We start from the raw sequence: 18571 nt of genomic DNA, 5'->3' as shown, positions 1-18571 counted from the left end.
TAACTTATGTTTGCATCATGAGGAATCATGGCTCCCAGTAGCCCCATGAATTATTCCTTTTAGCAGTTAGATTAACTTACATTTGCATCACAAGGAATCATGGCACCCAGTAGCCCCATGAATTATTCCTTTTAGCAGTCAGATTAACTTACGTTTGCATCATGAGGAATCATGGCACCCAGTAGCCCATGAATTATTCCTTTTAGCAGTTAGATTAACTTACGTTTGCATCATGAGGAATCATGGCTCCCAGTAGCCCCATGAATTATTCCTTTTAGCAGTTAGATTAACTTACGTTTGCATCATGAGGAATCATGGCACGAAATATTCCTTTTAGCAAATAGATTAACTTACGTTTGCATCATGAGGAATCATGGCACCCAGTAGCCCCATGAATTATTCGATTAACTTACATTTGCATCATGGGGAATCATGGCACCCAGTAGCCCCATGACTCTTTCCTTTTAGCAGTTAGATTAACATACGTTTAAATTATGAGGAATCGTGGCACCCCGTAGCCACATGAATCTTTCCTTTTAGCAGTTAGATAAACTTACGTTTGCATCATGGGGAATCATGGCACCCAGTAGACCCATGAATTATTCCTTTTAGCAGTTAGATTAACTTACGTTTTGCATCATGGGGAATCATGGCACCCAGTAGCCCCATGAATTATTCCTTTTAGCAGTTAGATTAACTTACGTTTGCATCATGGGGAATCATGGCACCCATTAGCCCCATGAATTATTCCTCATAGCAGTTTGATTAACTTACGTTTGCATCATGAGGAATCATGACACCCAGTAGCCCCATGAATTATTCCTTTTAGCAGTTAGATTAACTAACGTTCGCATCATGAGGAATCATGGCACCCAGTAGACCCATGAATCTTTCCTTTTAGCAGTTAGATTAACTTACATTTGCATCATGAGGAATCATGGCACCCAGTAGCCCCATGAATTATTCCTATTAGCAGTTAGATTAACTTATGTTTGCATCATGAGGAATCATGGCACCCAGTAGCCCCATGAATTATTCCTTTTAGCAGTTAGATTAACTTTCCTTTGCATCATGAGGAATCATGGCTTCCAGTTGTCCCATGAATTATTCCTTTTAGCAGTTAGATTAACTTACGTTTGCATCATGAGGAATTATGGCACCCAGTAGCCCCATGAACTATTCCTTTTAGCAGTTAGATTAACTTATGTTTGCATCATGAGGAATCATGGCACCCAGTAGTCCCATGAATTATTCCTTTTAGCAGTTAGATTAACTTACCTTTGCATCATGAGGAATCATGGCACCCAGTTGTCCCATGAATTATTCCTTTTAGCAGTTAGATTAACTTACCTTTGCATCATGAGGAATCATAGCACCCAGTAGCCCCATGAATCTTTCCTTTTAGCAGTTAGATTAACTTACGTTTGCATCATGAGGAATCATGGCACCCAGTAGCCCCATGACTCTTTCCTTTTAGCAGTTAGATTAACTTACGTTTGCATCATGAGGAATCATGGCACCCAGTAGCCCCATGAATTATTCATTTTAGCAGTTAGATTAACTTACATTTGCATCATGAGGAATCATGGCACCCAGTAGCCCCATGAATCTTTCCTGGGAGTGAATGGAGAAAGCCTCTTCTTGTCTTGTCTCAACAGTTCTATCCTCAAACAAATTCACTGCTTTCTCTACAATTGAAGCAATATAACTTTTATATTTAACTATAAAATATGACCTGTTGACCTTGAAAACATAATTGTCCTAAAACTAAGTATGGAAACAATTTTTTTTTTAACAAAACAAATCCAAAATTTCAATCTAATTTAAGACATTTGAGAAAGCAATTATGAAACACTATATAAAATTATCAAGTTTAATGCAATCATGTAGAGACAGTATCTTAATCATTATTTAAGATTGATGTTGAAGAAAGTTCATTTGGTGAACAAAGTTTCTTTGCATCATAAAGATGGTTGTGGCCCAAGTAAGTCTCAACCCAACCATCTTTGAGCTGAAAGGCAGACACTTTTAACCACAAGGCCATCATACACACTACAAAAATAACTTGTTGATCAAGGGAGAGAATCAATATGACAAACCTTTTCCTTCAGTATCGGATTTAACCTCTGCATTATTTGATGCCTCGATTTTTGCTTGCAGAGGCCTCTTCAAATTCTCTGAAAAAAGATGTTAAGAATGTAGATATGTCTTATATCAGTGAAAACAATATCTGATGATAGAAACATGATATGAGCCGTGTCACGACAAAACCAGCATAATGGGTTTGCCACCAGCATGGATCCAGACCAGCCTGAGCATCCGCACAGTCTGATCAGGATCCATGCTGTTCGCTATCAGTTTCTCTACTTGTTATAGGGTTGGTAAGCGAACAGCATGGATCCTGATCAGACTGCGCGGATGCGCAGGCTGGTCTGGATCCATGCTGGTCGCAAACGCATTATGTTGGTTTTGTCATGACGCTGCTCATATATAGCTTAAGGCGATGAATGCTCCCCAAACCTGCATGTTTGTCAATATACAAAGGCTGTATGAGCAACTGAAGAAAAAAATCTTTCTTTATAGAAAAAGTGACCTTGACCCAAGTGACCTCTTACTGCACTTTATAATTACTTTCACTGAGGAAAAATTTAAACTAAATTCACAAAAATTTAAAGCAACATATAAAACATATTAAAAATAAAGAATTTTATATCTTAGAAAGCAACAAATTAAACTGTATAGCAATGTACATTTAACTGCAATTGTTTTTTTCCTTTCAAAAAAATATAGAATTTTACCATCCTCATCGTCTGGAACCTGTTGTAAACAATGTGTTGTTATAGAGATACACTGATTCTGTAGATGTGTTGCCAAAGAAGTGTAATCATGGTCCATGGCAACACCATTCTCCGTGTTATATATAATATCCCCCATAGAGATGGCCAACAATGTAAACAACATCCACACATGTTGATGAATGTATGCCTGAATCAGAGAATCTGTCTCCTGAGATGTTTTCACTATAAAACAAAACAAAAACAGACATTAAATACCTTTGTTAGTATTTCATGTATTGGCATGCATATCTAAAAATAAACCATTAGGAGTTTAAGGTATTCACAATAATAAAATAGAGGTTTTCACTAAGAACACATGAAAACAACAGCACAGCATGCCCTGTTTACACTTGTCTGTTAAAAATTCTAAATTGAAAAGGGTGTTTTGTTAAAAATTCTAAATTGAAAAGGGGCATAACTAAAAAATTTTGCTTACAGAATTATTTTATTAGCACGTATTCCAGGTTTCATGTTGATAACTTTTAAAATGTTTAAACAATGGACTACATTTAAGTTTTGCATGACGACTATGCCACAGCAATCCTTATAGCTTAACTTTTTCTCCAAAAAGTATAAACAAGAGGGCCATGATGGCCCTAGATCGCTCACCTGAATTATCAAACTCATCCAAACAATTACCTAGACAAGCATTCTGACCAAGTCTCATGACAGGTGAGTCAAAAATGTGACCACTACAGTGTTAACAAGGATTATCCATATTTGAGCAGTGCGACCTAGTTTTTTACCCAGGTGACACATATTCAAACTTGACCTAGAAATCATCAAAACAAACTTTCAGACCAATTTCCAGGATACTTGGATCAAAACAGTAGCAACTAGAGTGTTAACAAGATTTTTCTATTTTTAGCTCCGGTGACCTAGTTTCACATGCGATTTCGAACTCATCCAAGCAATTACCTAGACAAACATCCTGACCAAGTTTGATGATAATTGAGTCGAAAATGTGACCACTAGAATGTTAACAAGGTTTTTCCATATTTGGGCGGTGTGACCTAGTTTTTCATCCAAGATGACCCATGTTAGAACTTGACTTAGAAATCATCAAAACAAACTTTCAGACCAATTAACAGAATATTTGGATCACAACAGTAGCCACTAGAGTGTTAACAAGATTTTTTCTATTTTTAGCTCCTGTGACCTAGTTTTTCATCCGAAATGTCCCATGTTCGATTTATTCCCAGCAATGACCTAGACAAGTTTCCTGACCAAGTTTGATGACAATTGAGTCAAAATTGTGACCACTAGAGTGTTAACAAGGTTTTTCTATTTTTAGCTCCTGTGACCTAGTTTTTCATCCGAGATGACCCATGTTCGAACTCATCCGAGCTATCACCTAGACAAGCATCTTGATCAAGTTTGATGATGATTGATGCAAAAATGTGACCGCTAAAGTGTTAACAAGGTTTTTCTATTTTTAGCTCTGGTGACCTACTTTTTCATCCGAGATGACCCATGTTCGAACTCATCCAAGCTATCAACTAGATAAGCATCCTGACCAAGTTTGATGATGATTGATGCAAAAATGTGACCACTAGAGTGTTCACAAGGTTTTTCTATTTATAGCTCCGGTGACCTAGTTTTTCATCCGAGATGACCCATATTCGAACTCATCCGAGCTATTATCTAAACAAGCATCCTGACAAAGTTTGATGATGATTGGGTCAAAAATGTGACCACTAGAGTGTTCACAAGGTTTTTCTATTTTTAGCTCCTGTGACCTAGTTTTTCATCAGAGATGACCCATGTTCGAACTCATCCAAGCAATTGACTAGACAAGCATTCTGACCAAGTTTGATGATGATTGGTTCAAAAATGTGACCACTAGAGTGTTCACAAGGTTTTTCTATTTATAGCTCCTGTGACCTACTTTTTCATCCGAGATGACCCATGTTCGAACTCATCCAAGCTATCACCTAGACAAACATCCTGACCAAGTTTGATGATGATTGGGTCAAAAATGTGACCTCTAGAGTGTTCACAAGGTTTTTCTATTTTTAGCTCTTGTGACCTAGTTTTTCATCCGAGATGACCCATGTTCGAACTCATCCGAGCTTTCAACTAGATAAGCATCCTGACCAAGTTTGATGATGATTGAGGCAAAAATGCGACCGCTAGAGTGTTCACAAGTAATTGTGGACGGCCGGACGGACGACGGACGACGGACGACGGACGACGGACGACGGACATTCACCGATCCTAAAAGCTCACCCTGAGCAAGCTCAGGTGAGCTAAAAAGCTAAAAAAATAAAATAAATAAGAGTAATCCCTAAACTTTCATGGTAATTTTAATGCTTTCATATTAATTGTACATTGTATAGTTTTCAAGAATAAAAGTTTATTTTATCTTCTTTTTTTTTTATCTTTTTTTTTTTTGACAGAAAAGCAACAATGGGAAAAGCAGTTACAAGACAACAACATCAACAACTTGACATTACTGATAAACACATTTCCACCATTATACATATACTTACATTTCATCTGATAGAACTTTGTTATAGCATGTTGTGGAGAGTGACCAGTGGGGAGGCTGCCCTTCATATGACAGCCCAGGCAAAGGTCAAAATCTTCACATTCATTACAATGCATCCTGGTACCAACTATAAATGCCTGACATTTGTTGCACTTGTACCTAAAATAGAAAATTTAGTTTAACTCTTTAAGTTTAAAAAAAGGGTCTATGAAAATAACAGAAAAAAGTTCAGACGGCATATATAGTAGTCATAATTATATATCTTTAATATTGCCATTATTTGTTGACATGGCTATATAAGGGTGCCAAAATTACTTGACATAGCTATATACTGATGCCAGAAATAGTTAAAATGGCCATTTACTGGTGCCATTAATATTTGGCAATGCTTTAAACTGGTGTCATTAATAATTGGCAATGCTTTAAACTGGTGCCATTAATAATTGGCAATGCTTTAAACTGGTGCCATTAATAATTGGCAATGCTTTAAACTGGTGCCATAAATAATTGGCAATGCTTTAAAATAATTGGCAATGCTTTAAACTAGTGTCATATATATTTTGCAATGCTCTAAACTGGTGACATAAATAATTGGCAATGCTTTAAAATGGTAACATAAATAATTGGCAATTTTTAAACTGGTGCCATAAATAATTGGCAAGGCTTTAAACTGGTGCCATAAAGAATTGGCAATGCTTTAAACTGGTGACATAAATAGCTGACATGGCTTTATACTTATATGCTATATAACATGCCGTTAAACTGGTAACTTACACAAGGTGTATAATATCATGCTCATCTGTATGTTTCTCTGGTTCTACTCCACCTTTAAATAGAATTTAATGTTAATGAAATATATATATGCATGAACTTTTATCATGAAACATTTTAATAGAAATAAATGTCTTTGAAAAATATTTGTTTTCCATTTTTTATCATAATACCAGCTTCATTTTTTATCTACTTATGTGGTATTGTCATACAAAGAAAAGATGTACAATGTACTGTCATATAGAAAATGAAAACTAAGTATAAATATAGTATGCTTGACTATTCTCACTGCTGGAGCCTGGATAATAATGAATTTTGTTAGTTTCCAAGGACAATAATTTTGTTAAAATCTACGTTAGAGTCATTGACCATCTTTTACCCTCTCAAATAATAGTGTGAAGTTTCAACCCATTCCCTTGAGTTGTTTTGGAGATATCAGCTTGCATACAAAAATTTAACCAAAATGTATGACGCTGATGTCAGGGTGAGTGCATAGCTCGATTTGTTCTTCAAAAAATGAAGATAAATCTCGATATTGCAGTTAAAATTGCTAACAGCAAAATAAAACAGGTTAAGGAAACAGCTTGCTTTTGAAAAATTCCCAAAAAGTTTCAGATTAATGTTATTCTAACATTTACCAATAACCATGATTTGCCAAAAAATCATGGCTTTCCATGTGTAACAAAGTTCCATGGCTGTGATATTACAGCAACCTACCAGCATAACATGTTTTACAAAGATCCATGGATGTTCTCTTGTTGCATGTTAAAACATTACAGCAACCATATTTGACCTAGATACCTACCAGCATAACATGTGGCACATAGATCCATATCTATACAATGTAAACATCTATATCTACGTCCTGGAAGAGTAACATTACAGCCATCACAATTCACTTCTACCTCAAGTAGGTCACAGAACCTTGCTATAAACATCTGTACAGCCTGAAAATATTAATATATTACGTTTTGGTTAATGTCCTATCATTAAATAACTTACTTTGATGCTTATTTCATTTTATATCTGATTAGTTAATGAAGAGCATACATAAACAAACAAGAAAATTTGTTTGGTAAACACAAGGGTACCATTGTCACAAAATATAACTGTCACAAAAGCTTTAGGTGGAGATGCGGCTGATAAGGAGTGAGGCAAGCAAGTTGGTCCCTATACATATTTTTGTATTTTCATCTGAAATTTACCTTTATGTGTGACCTTCACCTTAGTTGCAGGGACCTTAATTTCATTTGTGACACTCAGCCTTATAATGATGAAAATTGTGCAAAGTGATATCAAAATCCCTCAATGCACGTAGATGTTTCGCTCCGGACAAGTGTTTTTCAAAGAGAACTAAGTGTGACCTTGACCTTTGACTAGAGACCAGATTCATGTGCAGGGCACTACATCTCATGGAGGTGAACAATTCTATAAAGTAACATAAAATTTCTACATGTATGTAGGAGACTCTGGACAATATATCATCTCTAGTAACCTTGACCTTGCAAATATTAACCTGAATTACATGTGTCACACTTGAAGTCACATGATAGTTACCATTTGACCGCCGCCATGAGAAAAGGGGCACTCGGGCAATTTTGACGCACCGTGAAAAAGTCCGGGAATAGTACGACCGCTTCGTTATTTCCGTAAACATTACAACAGGTTGCTAAATGGTGATTTAAGTCGTGATTTTTATACCTAGAGGGTATTTTACCATCAGAAATGGATGAATTTGAGGTAATATATATATTACATGCAGTTATTGTTACAAATAAATTGATATTATGAAGAAAACTTGCTTTTAAACCACTCGTCTGCCGTGCGCAGAGAATTTTTTTTTAACATCATAAAAGATTGTATTTAAAACAAAAATCAATGTATTTAAAACAAACAAATCAATTGATTTGTACGGATATAAACTTCAGTTATTTTTTTATGCTCCTAGAAGCCTTTATTGATCGATCTTTGAAAATTATGTTATTGACAGTTGTTTGTTGTCATACTGCTAAGCAACTAGGTAGTCTCCCTTGTTATCGATTTTTTTGGGTGAGTTCAAGATACACTAGAAAATTTACACCATGTTTTGAATGTTGATGTGGTGGCCGTGGGGTTAAGCTCCTTGCGTAGCATGCTCGCGGTCAGGGTTCAATCCTCGGCCGGGAAGTATTTTTTTTTTTATTGCTTATATTTTTTTTTTTATTTTCAGGAGCTGGATGGGTTGTTTCAGGAATTTGGCGTTGCTTCAGAAATTATGTCACAAAGCGATGATCATGAGGCGATCGAAAATCTTAGTCAGGAGTGGGACAGTGAAGAAGAAGAAGAAGATTTAGAAAATGCGTTAGAAAATGTAGAAAATAGTATTTCGTCAAGAGTCCATGACTATATGAGCAACACACACTCTTGTAATTCTGAACAATCAGGGTCAGAGCTTGACGACAATAACACCAATGATAACGATACATCTAACTGTGAGAATTTAAAACTGTGTAAATGCAAATCTAACTGCATGGATAGCTTTGAAGAAGACACAATTAATAACCATATATTGTCACTTAGAGAAATGGACAGGGGTGAGAAGGAAATGTTCATTATGGGAAGCCTTCAACAAGTAAGTGCTGATGAAACTTTGAAAGGTAAACGTAGAAAAAGGACAAGATTTAGGTACGTGTTTCAGGGAAAAAAGGTGTGCAAGGACGTGTTTTTATATATAAACGATATAGGAAAGAAATCGTTGAGGAACATCGTTGACCATTTTAGTATGAATGGGGCAGTACCACGTACCCATGGCAACACCGGACGAAGACCGCATCATGCTCTTGGATACAATGAGATCAGGTTTTGTGTTGACTGGTTGATATGGTATGCCGACATACATGGTTTACCCATGCCTGCAGCTCCGAGAGGACATGACGGAGAAGCTCCTATATTGCTGCCATCTAATCTCACAAAATGTAGTCTGCACACATTATATTCTCAAGCCTGTATAGAGTCTCAGGTTAGAAAGATTGGATTGTCATCGTTTAAGAACGTATGGAGTAATGTTGTGCCGCACATAAGAATAATGACTCCAAAAGATGATGTTTGTCATAAGTGTGAACTTTTACGCCACAAGGTTGTAGATGCTGTGACAGAGGACGCAAAATTAGATGCAGCAAATCATCTCCGTGAACACGTGCAGGTAAATTAATTGATTTATTTTTTTAAGTTGCTAAACGATGAACTTCATAATAAATGACAACATCCGTTGCTTTTATAATGGATGTTTCTTGATGTTGAAAGAAAAAAATTTAAAACATACGTCACAAAATTTGATTAATGTTTATGTACTATATTTACAGGATGCAAAGGCTGAACGAGAAGTATATCAGACAGCAGTTGTCCAGGCAAGATAAGAAATGTCAACTCACAGACGACATGACAGACCAGTAACTCCAGTATCCGCAGATTTAAACAAAGTACGTTGCTATAATAGTTACATTCGACCGCTTCTTATTATGAATCTTACTTTTTAAAATAAATCACTAATCTATTGTATGTATACTTTATTTGTAGCTTATGTCATGATAAAATATAATCAAATACCACAAATGAACTATCAAATTGCTACAGTATGAATGATAGATGAAGTGATGAAAGAGAATAAAGAAGGAAATAATATAAATTATTTTTCCCTTAAAATAATTTCCTTTATTTTTTCAAGAAATTATTTCAATCTCGTTCGAACGAGATTTTTGTTTACAAATCACTGGTTCCATTTCTGTGTATATATTAGTTAGGTAGTAAACGGAACCAATATCACTCTCAACAACTATATAAGCACGTGAAACTCGTGCATCGGTCTCTCAATTTACAACTCGCTGTCCGAGTACACTTCAAATTAACTCTTCGGATTTTACATCGGAAATCTCGTTGTTTGGAATGCCACGTGGTAGAGGAAGACCAGTTAGGGCTTCAAGGCCAGTAAATACTGCAAACCAGCCTAATAATGTACAGACCAGGGGTCGGAAAAGGCAGGCAGAGGAGGACGGTGACTCCCTAGCAGAAGACACTTTTCGACATTGAAAAATGGACTAATGCATTTTTGATATATGCGTCTGTGTATTTGTCAAATCACGCTGACAAAAGCTATGAGCTAATACACTATATGTATAACATTAGAGAGGCCGCTGCAAGACAAGGGTCGTATTGCTGGCGAGAATACGACGAGCAATTTCGTCTCCGGCAAGCTATAACACCAGCCCCCTGGTCAAAGATAAATAACGATCTGTGGTGGCGCTGTATGCAATTGAAGCCTGTTAACAAAAACCCCTCAAACGTGAGGAGATATACATGTAACCCTTTCAATTCAGGTTCATGCACGTGGCCGGATTGTAAGTTCTCACACACGTGCTCAAAATGTCACGGTCCTCATCCGGAAATCAAATGCACGTGGTCCGGTCCACAGTCGAATACACAGTCTTCGAATACACAGTCTAACTTTAATAATAAATCCTTTCGTAGACCTAAAGGATCATTCAATCAGCAAAGAAAAAATTAATGTGTCAAACATTCGTGGAAATACAATATCTCATAATCAGGATATATATAGATTAGCTCCATCACCAATTAATGTTAGGGTTTTAAGACGATATTTAAGATATTATGACAAAACCGAAGGTGTATTTTTATTACAAGGATTTTTGCACGGTTTTCCCATTCAATATAACGGTCCACGTGCACCACGAAATGCCAAAAATTTGCGCTCGACAGTTTTAAACCCCGAACTTATACAATCAAAAATTAATAAAGAAATTGAATTGGGTAGGGTAGCTGGTCCGTTTGTACATCGGCCATTGCCAAAACTAATCGTCTCCCCTATTGGGCTTGTCCCAAAAAAGACACCGGGTGAATATAGGCTCATTCACCATTTATCATATCCCCCTGGTGAATCAATAAATGATTACATTGATCCTAACCTATGCACGGTACAGTACACTAGTTTTGATGAAGCGGTTAAACTTATCCAGAATTTGGGTCAGAATTGTAAACTATTTAAAGCGGATATTCGTAGTGCTTACAGATTGATCCCTATTAAACCGTCCGACTTTGAATTACTTGGTTTCTGCTTTAATAATAACTTTTATTTTGATAAAGCTTTGCCTTTCGGCGCATCAATAAGCTGCATAACTTTTGAAAGATTTTCGCGTTTCCTTGAGTTTAGTGCTCTCCGTAAATTTAAAACAGGAGGATTAATACATTATTTAGATGATTTTCTAGGCTCCGATATTACTTTTGAATCTTGTTCAAAAGCATTTCAAATTTTTAAAACTACTATGTCCACTCGCGGAAGAGAAAACAGAGGGACCGACCGAAGTATTAATGTTTTTACACTGTGATAATATAGCAGTTGTTCATATATTAAATAAATTGTCTTCAAAGTCTTGTAGAGTAATGAGACTGGTACGTTTAATAACACTACGTTGCCTTAAACTAAATATCTGGATAAGGTCAATTCACGTGCCTGGTCATCAAAACGCTATTTGTGACTCTTTGTCTCGTTTACAGCTATCCCGATTCCGATCACTCGCCCCGGAAGCAGACCCCGAGCCCAGTCTAGTACCACATTTTCTATGGAGCGTCTTCAGGGAAGAGCTAGACAGTTGCTTAGTTCAGCAGTAGCTCCAAACTCGATGATCGTATATAATAATGCCATAAGGTCATTCGAAAAATTTAGGCACGAATATAATTTAACTTCTGATTGGCCAATTCCGGTCGATCATATGATTTTATATTTATCATTTTGCTTTGAGAAGGGGTTATCCCCTAAATCAATCACTACATATTTGGCAGGAATTAACTACGTTCATAAAATCCTCGGTTTTAAGAGTTTTAATCAAGTCTTTATGGTTAACAAATTATTAGAGGGCTGTCGCAGAAGTAGACCTACGCAAGATTTACGGGCACCTCTTACAATACATGTATTAGAGGAAATATGCCTTAATTTACACTCCGTTTGTTATGATAATTATGAAACCACATTATTTCGAGCACTGTTCACGCTTGCTTATTTTGGCCTTTTTCGTGTCAGTGAACTTACAGCTTCAAGTATTTGTCATCTTGGCCATGCAATTTTGCTTAACGATGTACACTTTGAAGAGAATGAACAGTATATCGTTATCTGTCTTCGCCATTATAAAACAAGCCAATATGGTAATCCAGCTATCATCAAGCTGCCTAGGAATATGAATGGATTATGTCCTGTCTCTGAGATACTAGAATATTTAAAGATCCGATCAAAAGGTTTTTCAATTCTGTTTTGTCATAAAAACGGAGCACCAATTTTGAGGTCACAATTTTCTCGTGTCCTATCGCTAGCTATTGATAAGACCCGTTATCGAGCCGGCCATTTCCGGACACACAGTTTTAGGATTGGTCGGGCGACTGATCTGGCTATCGCTGGTTATCCATCAGATGCCATTATGAAATTAGGTCGATGGTCCTCTAACTCTTTTAAGCTGTATGTACGTTAAGTTTCAACCTGATTCTATTTTATTCAGATGTCTGGGTGTTAGGCGATTCGTTGCCGTATTGGGCCGGGGTTCACGCATCTGACACTTTCAAGAGCAATTTAAAGATCGACGGTGTGTCCATTGCATGGTGGGGAAAAAGAGGCCTTGGTTGGTCGGGATTGAGGCGTCACATTGAATTGCAGGTTCTATTTTCTCAGCCACCTAAAATGGTAATTATTAACTTGGGGGGAAACGACTTGCAATCGTTTAAAACACCCGACATAAGAAATCTCATAAAACAGGAAATCGACTATTTACGTGATGCCTTTCCTGACACCCTTCTTGTGTGGATGGATATCCTCCCACGAACTTGGCCGGAAAATGAAAACAAGCCCTTAAACTTAAAGAGAAAGCGTTTAAATAGATTAGGTCGAAGAATTGTCATGGAGTCTGGGAAGGGGGCGATTATTACCACTGAGATTAATGACGCCTGTTTCTTCCGCCCTGATGGTATCCATTTAAACATTGTAGGCTTGGAGTTTTATTTAGACTATTTGAAAGATGCAATTGTTGAAAATTTATTAAATTAAGTGTTCATCGCTATTTTTTTGGAGGATAAATTTTTTTGTCAAAATTTACTGTGGCGGGAAAAAAATTATGTCGATCGGGAGGCGGCCGTCTGGTTAACAATCTTGTCTACGGTCTTAACTATTACCGTGTATTTAATCAGCGTTAATATTATAAATTTATATCTTTGGCGTTTAAACTTCTAAATTGTTTGTGTCTGGTAAAGTAGGTCAGTGTATGTGTCGGTATTAAGTGTGACACAGTGTATGTGTCGGATAAAGTATGACACAGTGTATGTGTCGGTATAAAGTGTGACACAGTGTATGTGTCGGTATAATATGTGACACAAGTGTTTTGTGTCAGGTAACCAGATATTGCTCTAGTGCTTTGGTAATATCTGTGTGTTTGTAATCGGTATTCGTACTTCAGGCTCCGTGATGCTTCTGGTAGTTTTCATTATTTTACGGTTATCGGTAGGATAATGGAAGGTATCAGTGGTTGTCAGCTGGTCCGTGTTGATGTATTATTATTTTGGCTCTGTGGCTTTGCCGGTACCCGATATTATTATATGGTTATCCGTACGATAATGGAAGGTGTCGGTCTTTGTCAATTAGTTTGTATTGGTATATCAATAAGACACTGGTAAACATAAGTGACTAGTATTCGGTTAATGTTTGGCAATCTGTTGGTCAATTAATATGACTAACATTTTCGTTTTGGCCTCCTTCCGGTCGGCATACGTTTTTTCCCAAACTAAAACCACGTTGGTTATCCACGTTGGTTTTTCTCGAGTGGCCATAATTTCCCAAAACATAAATACAAACTTGAATTTATTTTCTAAATAGTAAACATTTTATAAATGTACCATGTTGTTGTTTTCTCTTTTTCTGGTAACAAAATAAATGCTGATAAAACTAGAACTGCCACTATCATGGCGTGAATACCCCCGCATACCACTTTGTCAGTATCAACAGTGGCCATTTAGAGCTCAAGGACAACCTCCCTGCCAAATCTGAGGTTACTAAGCCAGTGCATTGCTAAGTTATGTATTCTACATGCTTCAAATGTGAAAATGTCAAAATCAATACATTGCGGACAGGACATTCTTTAGCAATTGAGAAGAAAAGCTTTTTTTTGTCAAGGTCCCTGTGACCTTGACCTTGACCTTTGACCCAGTGACCTCAAAATCAATAGGGGTCACCTTATAGTCATGATCAACATCCATGCCAAATATGAAGACTGTGGGTCAAAGGAATCTAAAGTTATTGGGCAGACAAACTTTTTGAAGTCAAAGTCCCTGTGACCTTGACCTTTGACCTGGTGACCTCAAAATCAATAGGGGTCATCTACTAATCATGACTAACCTCCATGCCAAATATGAAGACTGTGGGTCAAAGGAATCTTAATTTATAGGGCGGACAAGCTTTTTGAAGTCAAGGCCCCTGTGAACTTGACCTTTGACCTGGTGACTTCAAAATCAATAGAGGTCATCTACTAATCATGACTAACCTCCATGCCAAATATGACGACTGTAGGTCAAAGAAATCTTAAGTTATTGGGCGGACAAGCTTTTTGAAGTCAAGGCCCCTGTGACCTTGACCTTTGACCTAGTGACCTCAAAATCAATAGGGGTCATCTACTAATCATGACTAACCTCCATGCCAAATATGACGACTGTAGGTCAAAGGAATCTTAAGTTATTGGGCGGACAAGCTTTTTGAAGTCAAGGCCCCTGTGAATTTGACCTTTTACCTAGTGACCTCAAAATCAATAGGGGTCATCTACTAATCATGACTAACCTCCATGCCAAATATGAAGACTAAGGGTCAAAGGAATCTTAAGTTATTGGGCGGACAAGAAAAAACCGACGGACAGCCGGACGGACGGCCGGACGGACAAGCTGATTCCAGTATACCCCCCTTACAACTTTGTTGTGCGGGGGTATAATTAAATTTGATAAATAAAATCGTTATGTTTGATAGCACATTCATCTAATCCAGGATTAGTTTATTAGTTTTTTCATGTACGAATTTCATTTTTTTTTCATTGAAATTTGAACCATGACTTTATTATTCAGCAACACATGACGATTCTGTATAATTATTTAAATTTGTAAAATGATGACTGAAAATACATCATACGAGTACATTATGTAATACAAATAGCACTACAAATTTTTGTTGTTTTAGGTGCACTTTACGTTTGACTACAGCCAGTGCGTTACAATACCACATCATAGCCGGCAAATGGGTCCAATATATTTTGTGACCGGTAGAAAAATAAACATGTTCGGAATACGGGTAGATTCTACAGGAGAACAGTTTAACTACTTGATAGACGAGGATCAGTCAATAGGTATTTGCATTACTTTATGCATTATAAATTCATTATACAGTATTTTGTATGTATTTCTTTTAACAATTATTTTGTACGCAATTTCTATCTTACCTGTTAAAACAATATTTTCATATATACTGCACAGGTTTAGATGGTGGCGGAACTCACGGTCCAAACTCAGTGATTAGTATGCTTCACCACAGTCTCTCTAACTATGGATTTGGAGAAAAAGGTCTATATCTACATGCTGATAATTGTGGAGGTATGTTATTGAGTAAAGTATCGTTTTATACCGTATGAGCTTTGTATCATTTTTTTGTAATAACACCGCGAATATTCCTCTTTCTAAATCAGTGTAATAGTAGTATTAACAAAGACTTGATTTAAAACCTGATCTTAAAAAAAAGCTTTTTTATATTTCTATTTACAGCTCAAAACAAAAATAGATTCACGCTGGCATACCTGAGTTGGAGAATAAATATGGGATTGCATGAAAATATAACATTACTTATGGCTATCCCTGGACATACAAAGTAAGTTTCATGTTTTTTTACTTAATTAAATTAATGGTAAAGCGTCCCTTCATTCCATTGCAGAAAAATTCATGAGATGATATCTTATTAAAAACATTTATTCACGCTCATAAAGGATTAGTTTTATCAAAATATGAACAATTCAATTCCTTCGAATAAAGGACAAGTATGAATACTTTAATTGATGCACATGAAAAACAGAGTCGATATTTAGTTAAAATACATGTTCTCAAGTATTGAGATACAAACTTGAAACTATTATTTTTCGTATTGAAGATGATAATGATTATATCAAAAGTAAAGTATTTGCATATGTAATGAAGTGTACGATCCTATGCCACGTACATGAATTTTCAAGCAAGAAATTGATTTTTGCTTGAAACTGGCTAACTTGGTGCATTTTATAAAAAAAGTAAAAACAAATTTTCACAATGTTCACTAAACAACTACATATGTATTGCCATTATACGGAGAAATGAATACAAAAGTAGAGAATAACTCCTATTTTACTTATTTTATTATACGGAGAAAATATAAAATTATATACTGTACATTTATTTTAGATGTCTTGTTGATGGAGGGTTCGGGCGGATTAAGAAGTTATTTAAAAGATCGGATTGTGAGAGTTTGAGCCAGTTTGCGGACATCGTGGAGAAATCGGCGAAAGACAACTTCGCTGTCCTGTACCGAAATGCAAATGGCAATCAATCATGGACTTGGTAAATTGTCCTTTTTATATTGACAAAAAATTTATCAACTCTATTCTTAAATCTGTCTCCTAACAGAGAATCGGTGTATTTGTAAGTTACGCACTTTAATTAAGTCCATATAATACATCGATAAGATTTACTGACGTAATGATGATTCCTGCTATTCACGATATTAAAGTATTCGTTTAAAGTAATAGAAATTTGGTAAAATATTGAAAAGATAAAATAGAGCACAGTTTTGCATTAAATACTGATATTTGAACGTTGAATTTCTTATTTGGTTTTACTTTTAACAATGTCGCATATAATCTTCAATTTGAGTAGGCTTAATGATCAGGCTGGACGTATTAAGCTAAATGATTATTGTAGTGCTGAGTCGCGCTACATATTTTATTTCTTAATGAATCATTTTAGTCGTTTATTTTCTATAATAGGTATGACTGGAAATCGTATCTGATGAGATATTTTCTGCAGCTGAAAGGAATTCAAAAGTACCACAGCTTCAGATTTACAGCCGGAGACAAAACTGCGATATTTGTCAAAGAAAGGTCAAATAGTGACGAAATCCGCGTTCCATTGATGAGGAGAAACATTGTTCTGCCAGAAGGATCATTTCCTGATTCTATCCAGCCAGCTGGTTTAAGTCGTCAACGACGAGAATACCTTTACCGGCACGTTAGGAAATACGTGCGTCCTGCGTACCAAGATGAGACTTGTCCTCGACTTGCTGAGGAATGAACGTTGTGATATTAAAATTAAGTTAATCTGAACTGAAAAAGGAACAGTTGATTGTTTTGTTTCAGCGTGCATTATAAAAAACAAAATAGTGTTTGTTTAAAACACACATTTTTCTCTTTAACTGTAGCCCGTTGTCACTATTTATTACTAAGACTCGTTGGAATTACGTTTGACGTCACGCAAATTTGATGATGATGTCGCAAATTTTTAGTTAAGGTGTGTTTAGTTAAATCGCTGTATCTTACTTAAAAATTCGAATATCGACATAAAATAAAAAGATTTACACAGACGAATAAAATTTCTACAAGATTATAATAAAAAATAAAAATCGTCAAAAATTGCCCGAGTGCCCCTTTTCTCGTGGCGGCGGCCATTTGTGTTACAATCAATCAATAAATGATGACTAAATAGTCCCTATACACATCTTCAAAACTGAAATTTGACCTCTAAATGTGACCTTGACCTTAGCTACCTGAAATTAGCGCCTGGCACTAGGGCCTCGCACTCATGAACATGTGTACCAAGTTATATTGATTTGAAATCCCTCCATGCATGTAGAAGTTTTGCTCCGGACAAGCACCAATCAATGAGATATAAGTGTGACCTTGACCTTTGATCAGGGTGTGTTCCCATGATACATCCTGTTGTTCTAACTAATAATCTGTAGTAAATCTTTGCCATTACATCACCCTTAAACCTAATCTTGTTGCTTAAGAAAACAGACTGTTCAATCACTATATGCCTCCATTCTAGTCTACATAAATAAATCACCTTAAATATTATAAATCAGCATCTTTATAGTTATTTGCAAATTTACAGTTTTGACAACATGTCTCTGAATAAACTATACAAGACAAGCTCGAGCCCTTTTTAGTTGGAACAATGTAATTTCTAAAATAACATACAGTCTAACTTGCCCATGCGACCACGTGTATTAAGCGACTTTTGTCTTAAACGACCACTTTAAATTCCCCCCGATCATTTTCTCTCTATATCTTTAATGTATTAAGCGACTTTTGCTCAACGCGACCAGCGACCGCTAATTAGTCACCTAATTGACATCAATCTTTTCATTAAACGACCACTTTTACCTGTC

At 36.3% G+C, this 18571-nt stretch overlaps 2 protein-coding genes across 4 annotated transcripts in view; one reads left to right on the top strand and one right to left on the bottom strand.

Moving 5' to 3' along the window:
• The window catches only part of LOC132741791 (zinc finger ZZ-type and EF-hand domain-containing protein 1-like), a 100055-nt gene that overhangs the window by 20328 nt on the left and 61156 nt on the right, over positions 1-18571 (bottom strand). Inside the window, 6 exon segments of the mRNA XM_060730062.1 lie at positions 1567-1688; positions 2100-2177; positions 2799-3020; positions 5330-5487; positions 6103-6154; positions 6905-7046. Coding sequence (XP_060586045.1) covers positions 1567-1688; positions 2100-2177; positions 2799-3020; positions 5330-5487; positions 6103-6154; positions 6905-7046 — 774 coding nt within the window.
• Positions 7663-17546, top strand: LOC132741792 (uncharacterized). Of its 3 annotated transcripts, XM_060730063.1 has the most exons (7): positions 9144-9280; positions 9441-9557; positions 15347-15512; positions 15640-15756; positions 15925-16027; positions 16591-16746; positions 17172-17546. In XM_060730063.1, the coding sequence occupies exons 2-7, from the start codon at positions 9498-9500 to the stop codon at positions 17473-17475; spliced, it is 906 nt and encodes a 301-aa protein (XP_060586046.1). In that variant the 5' UTR covers positions 9144-9280; positions 9441-9497; the 3' UTR covers positions 17476-17546. The 3 variants fall into 3 exon arrangements, 1 of the variants encoding a protein (XP_060586046.1); XR_009627334.1 differs by lacking the exons at positions 15640-15756; positions 15925-16027; positions 16591-16746; positions 17172-17546 and adding an exon at positions 7663-7839 and having other exon boundaries at positions 8309-9280; positions 15347-15484; XR_009627333.1 differs by lacking the exons at positions 15640-15756; positions 15925-16027; positions 16591-16746; positions 17172-17546 and having other exon boundaries at positions 7663-9280; positions 15347-15484.

This window comes from Ruditapes philippinarum, unplaced genomic scaffold (assembly GCF_026571515.1).
Source record: "Ruditapes philippinarum isolate M1 unplaced genomic scaffold, ASM2657151v2 ctg4767_1_1_1_1, whole genome shotgun sequence".
NCBI lineage: Eukaryota > Metazoa > Mollusca > Bivalvia > Venerida > Veneridae > Ruditapes > Ruditapes philippinarum.
This window is presented reverse-complemented; position numbering and strand designations above follow the sequence as displayed.

Excerpts from the sequence above, each read along its gene's own strand:
- LOC132741792 (XM_060730063.1), top strand. The coding sequence starts at position 9,498 with ATGTCAACTCACAGACGACATGACAGACCAGTAACTCCAGTATCCGCA. Across the intron at positions 16,028-16,590 it reads GCTATCCCTGGACATACAAA|ATGTCTTGTTGATGGAGGGT; the intron begins GTAAGTTTCATG and ends CATTTATTTTAG. Across the intron at positions 16,747-17,171 it reads GGCAATCAATCATGGACTTG|GTATGACTGGAAATCGTATC; the intron begins GTAAATTGTCCT and ends TTTCTATAATAG.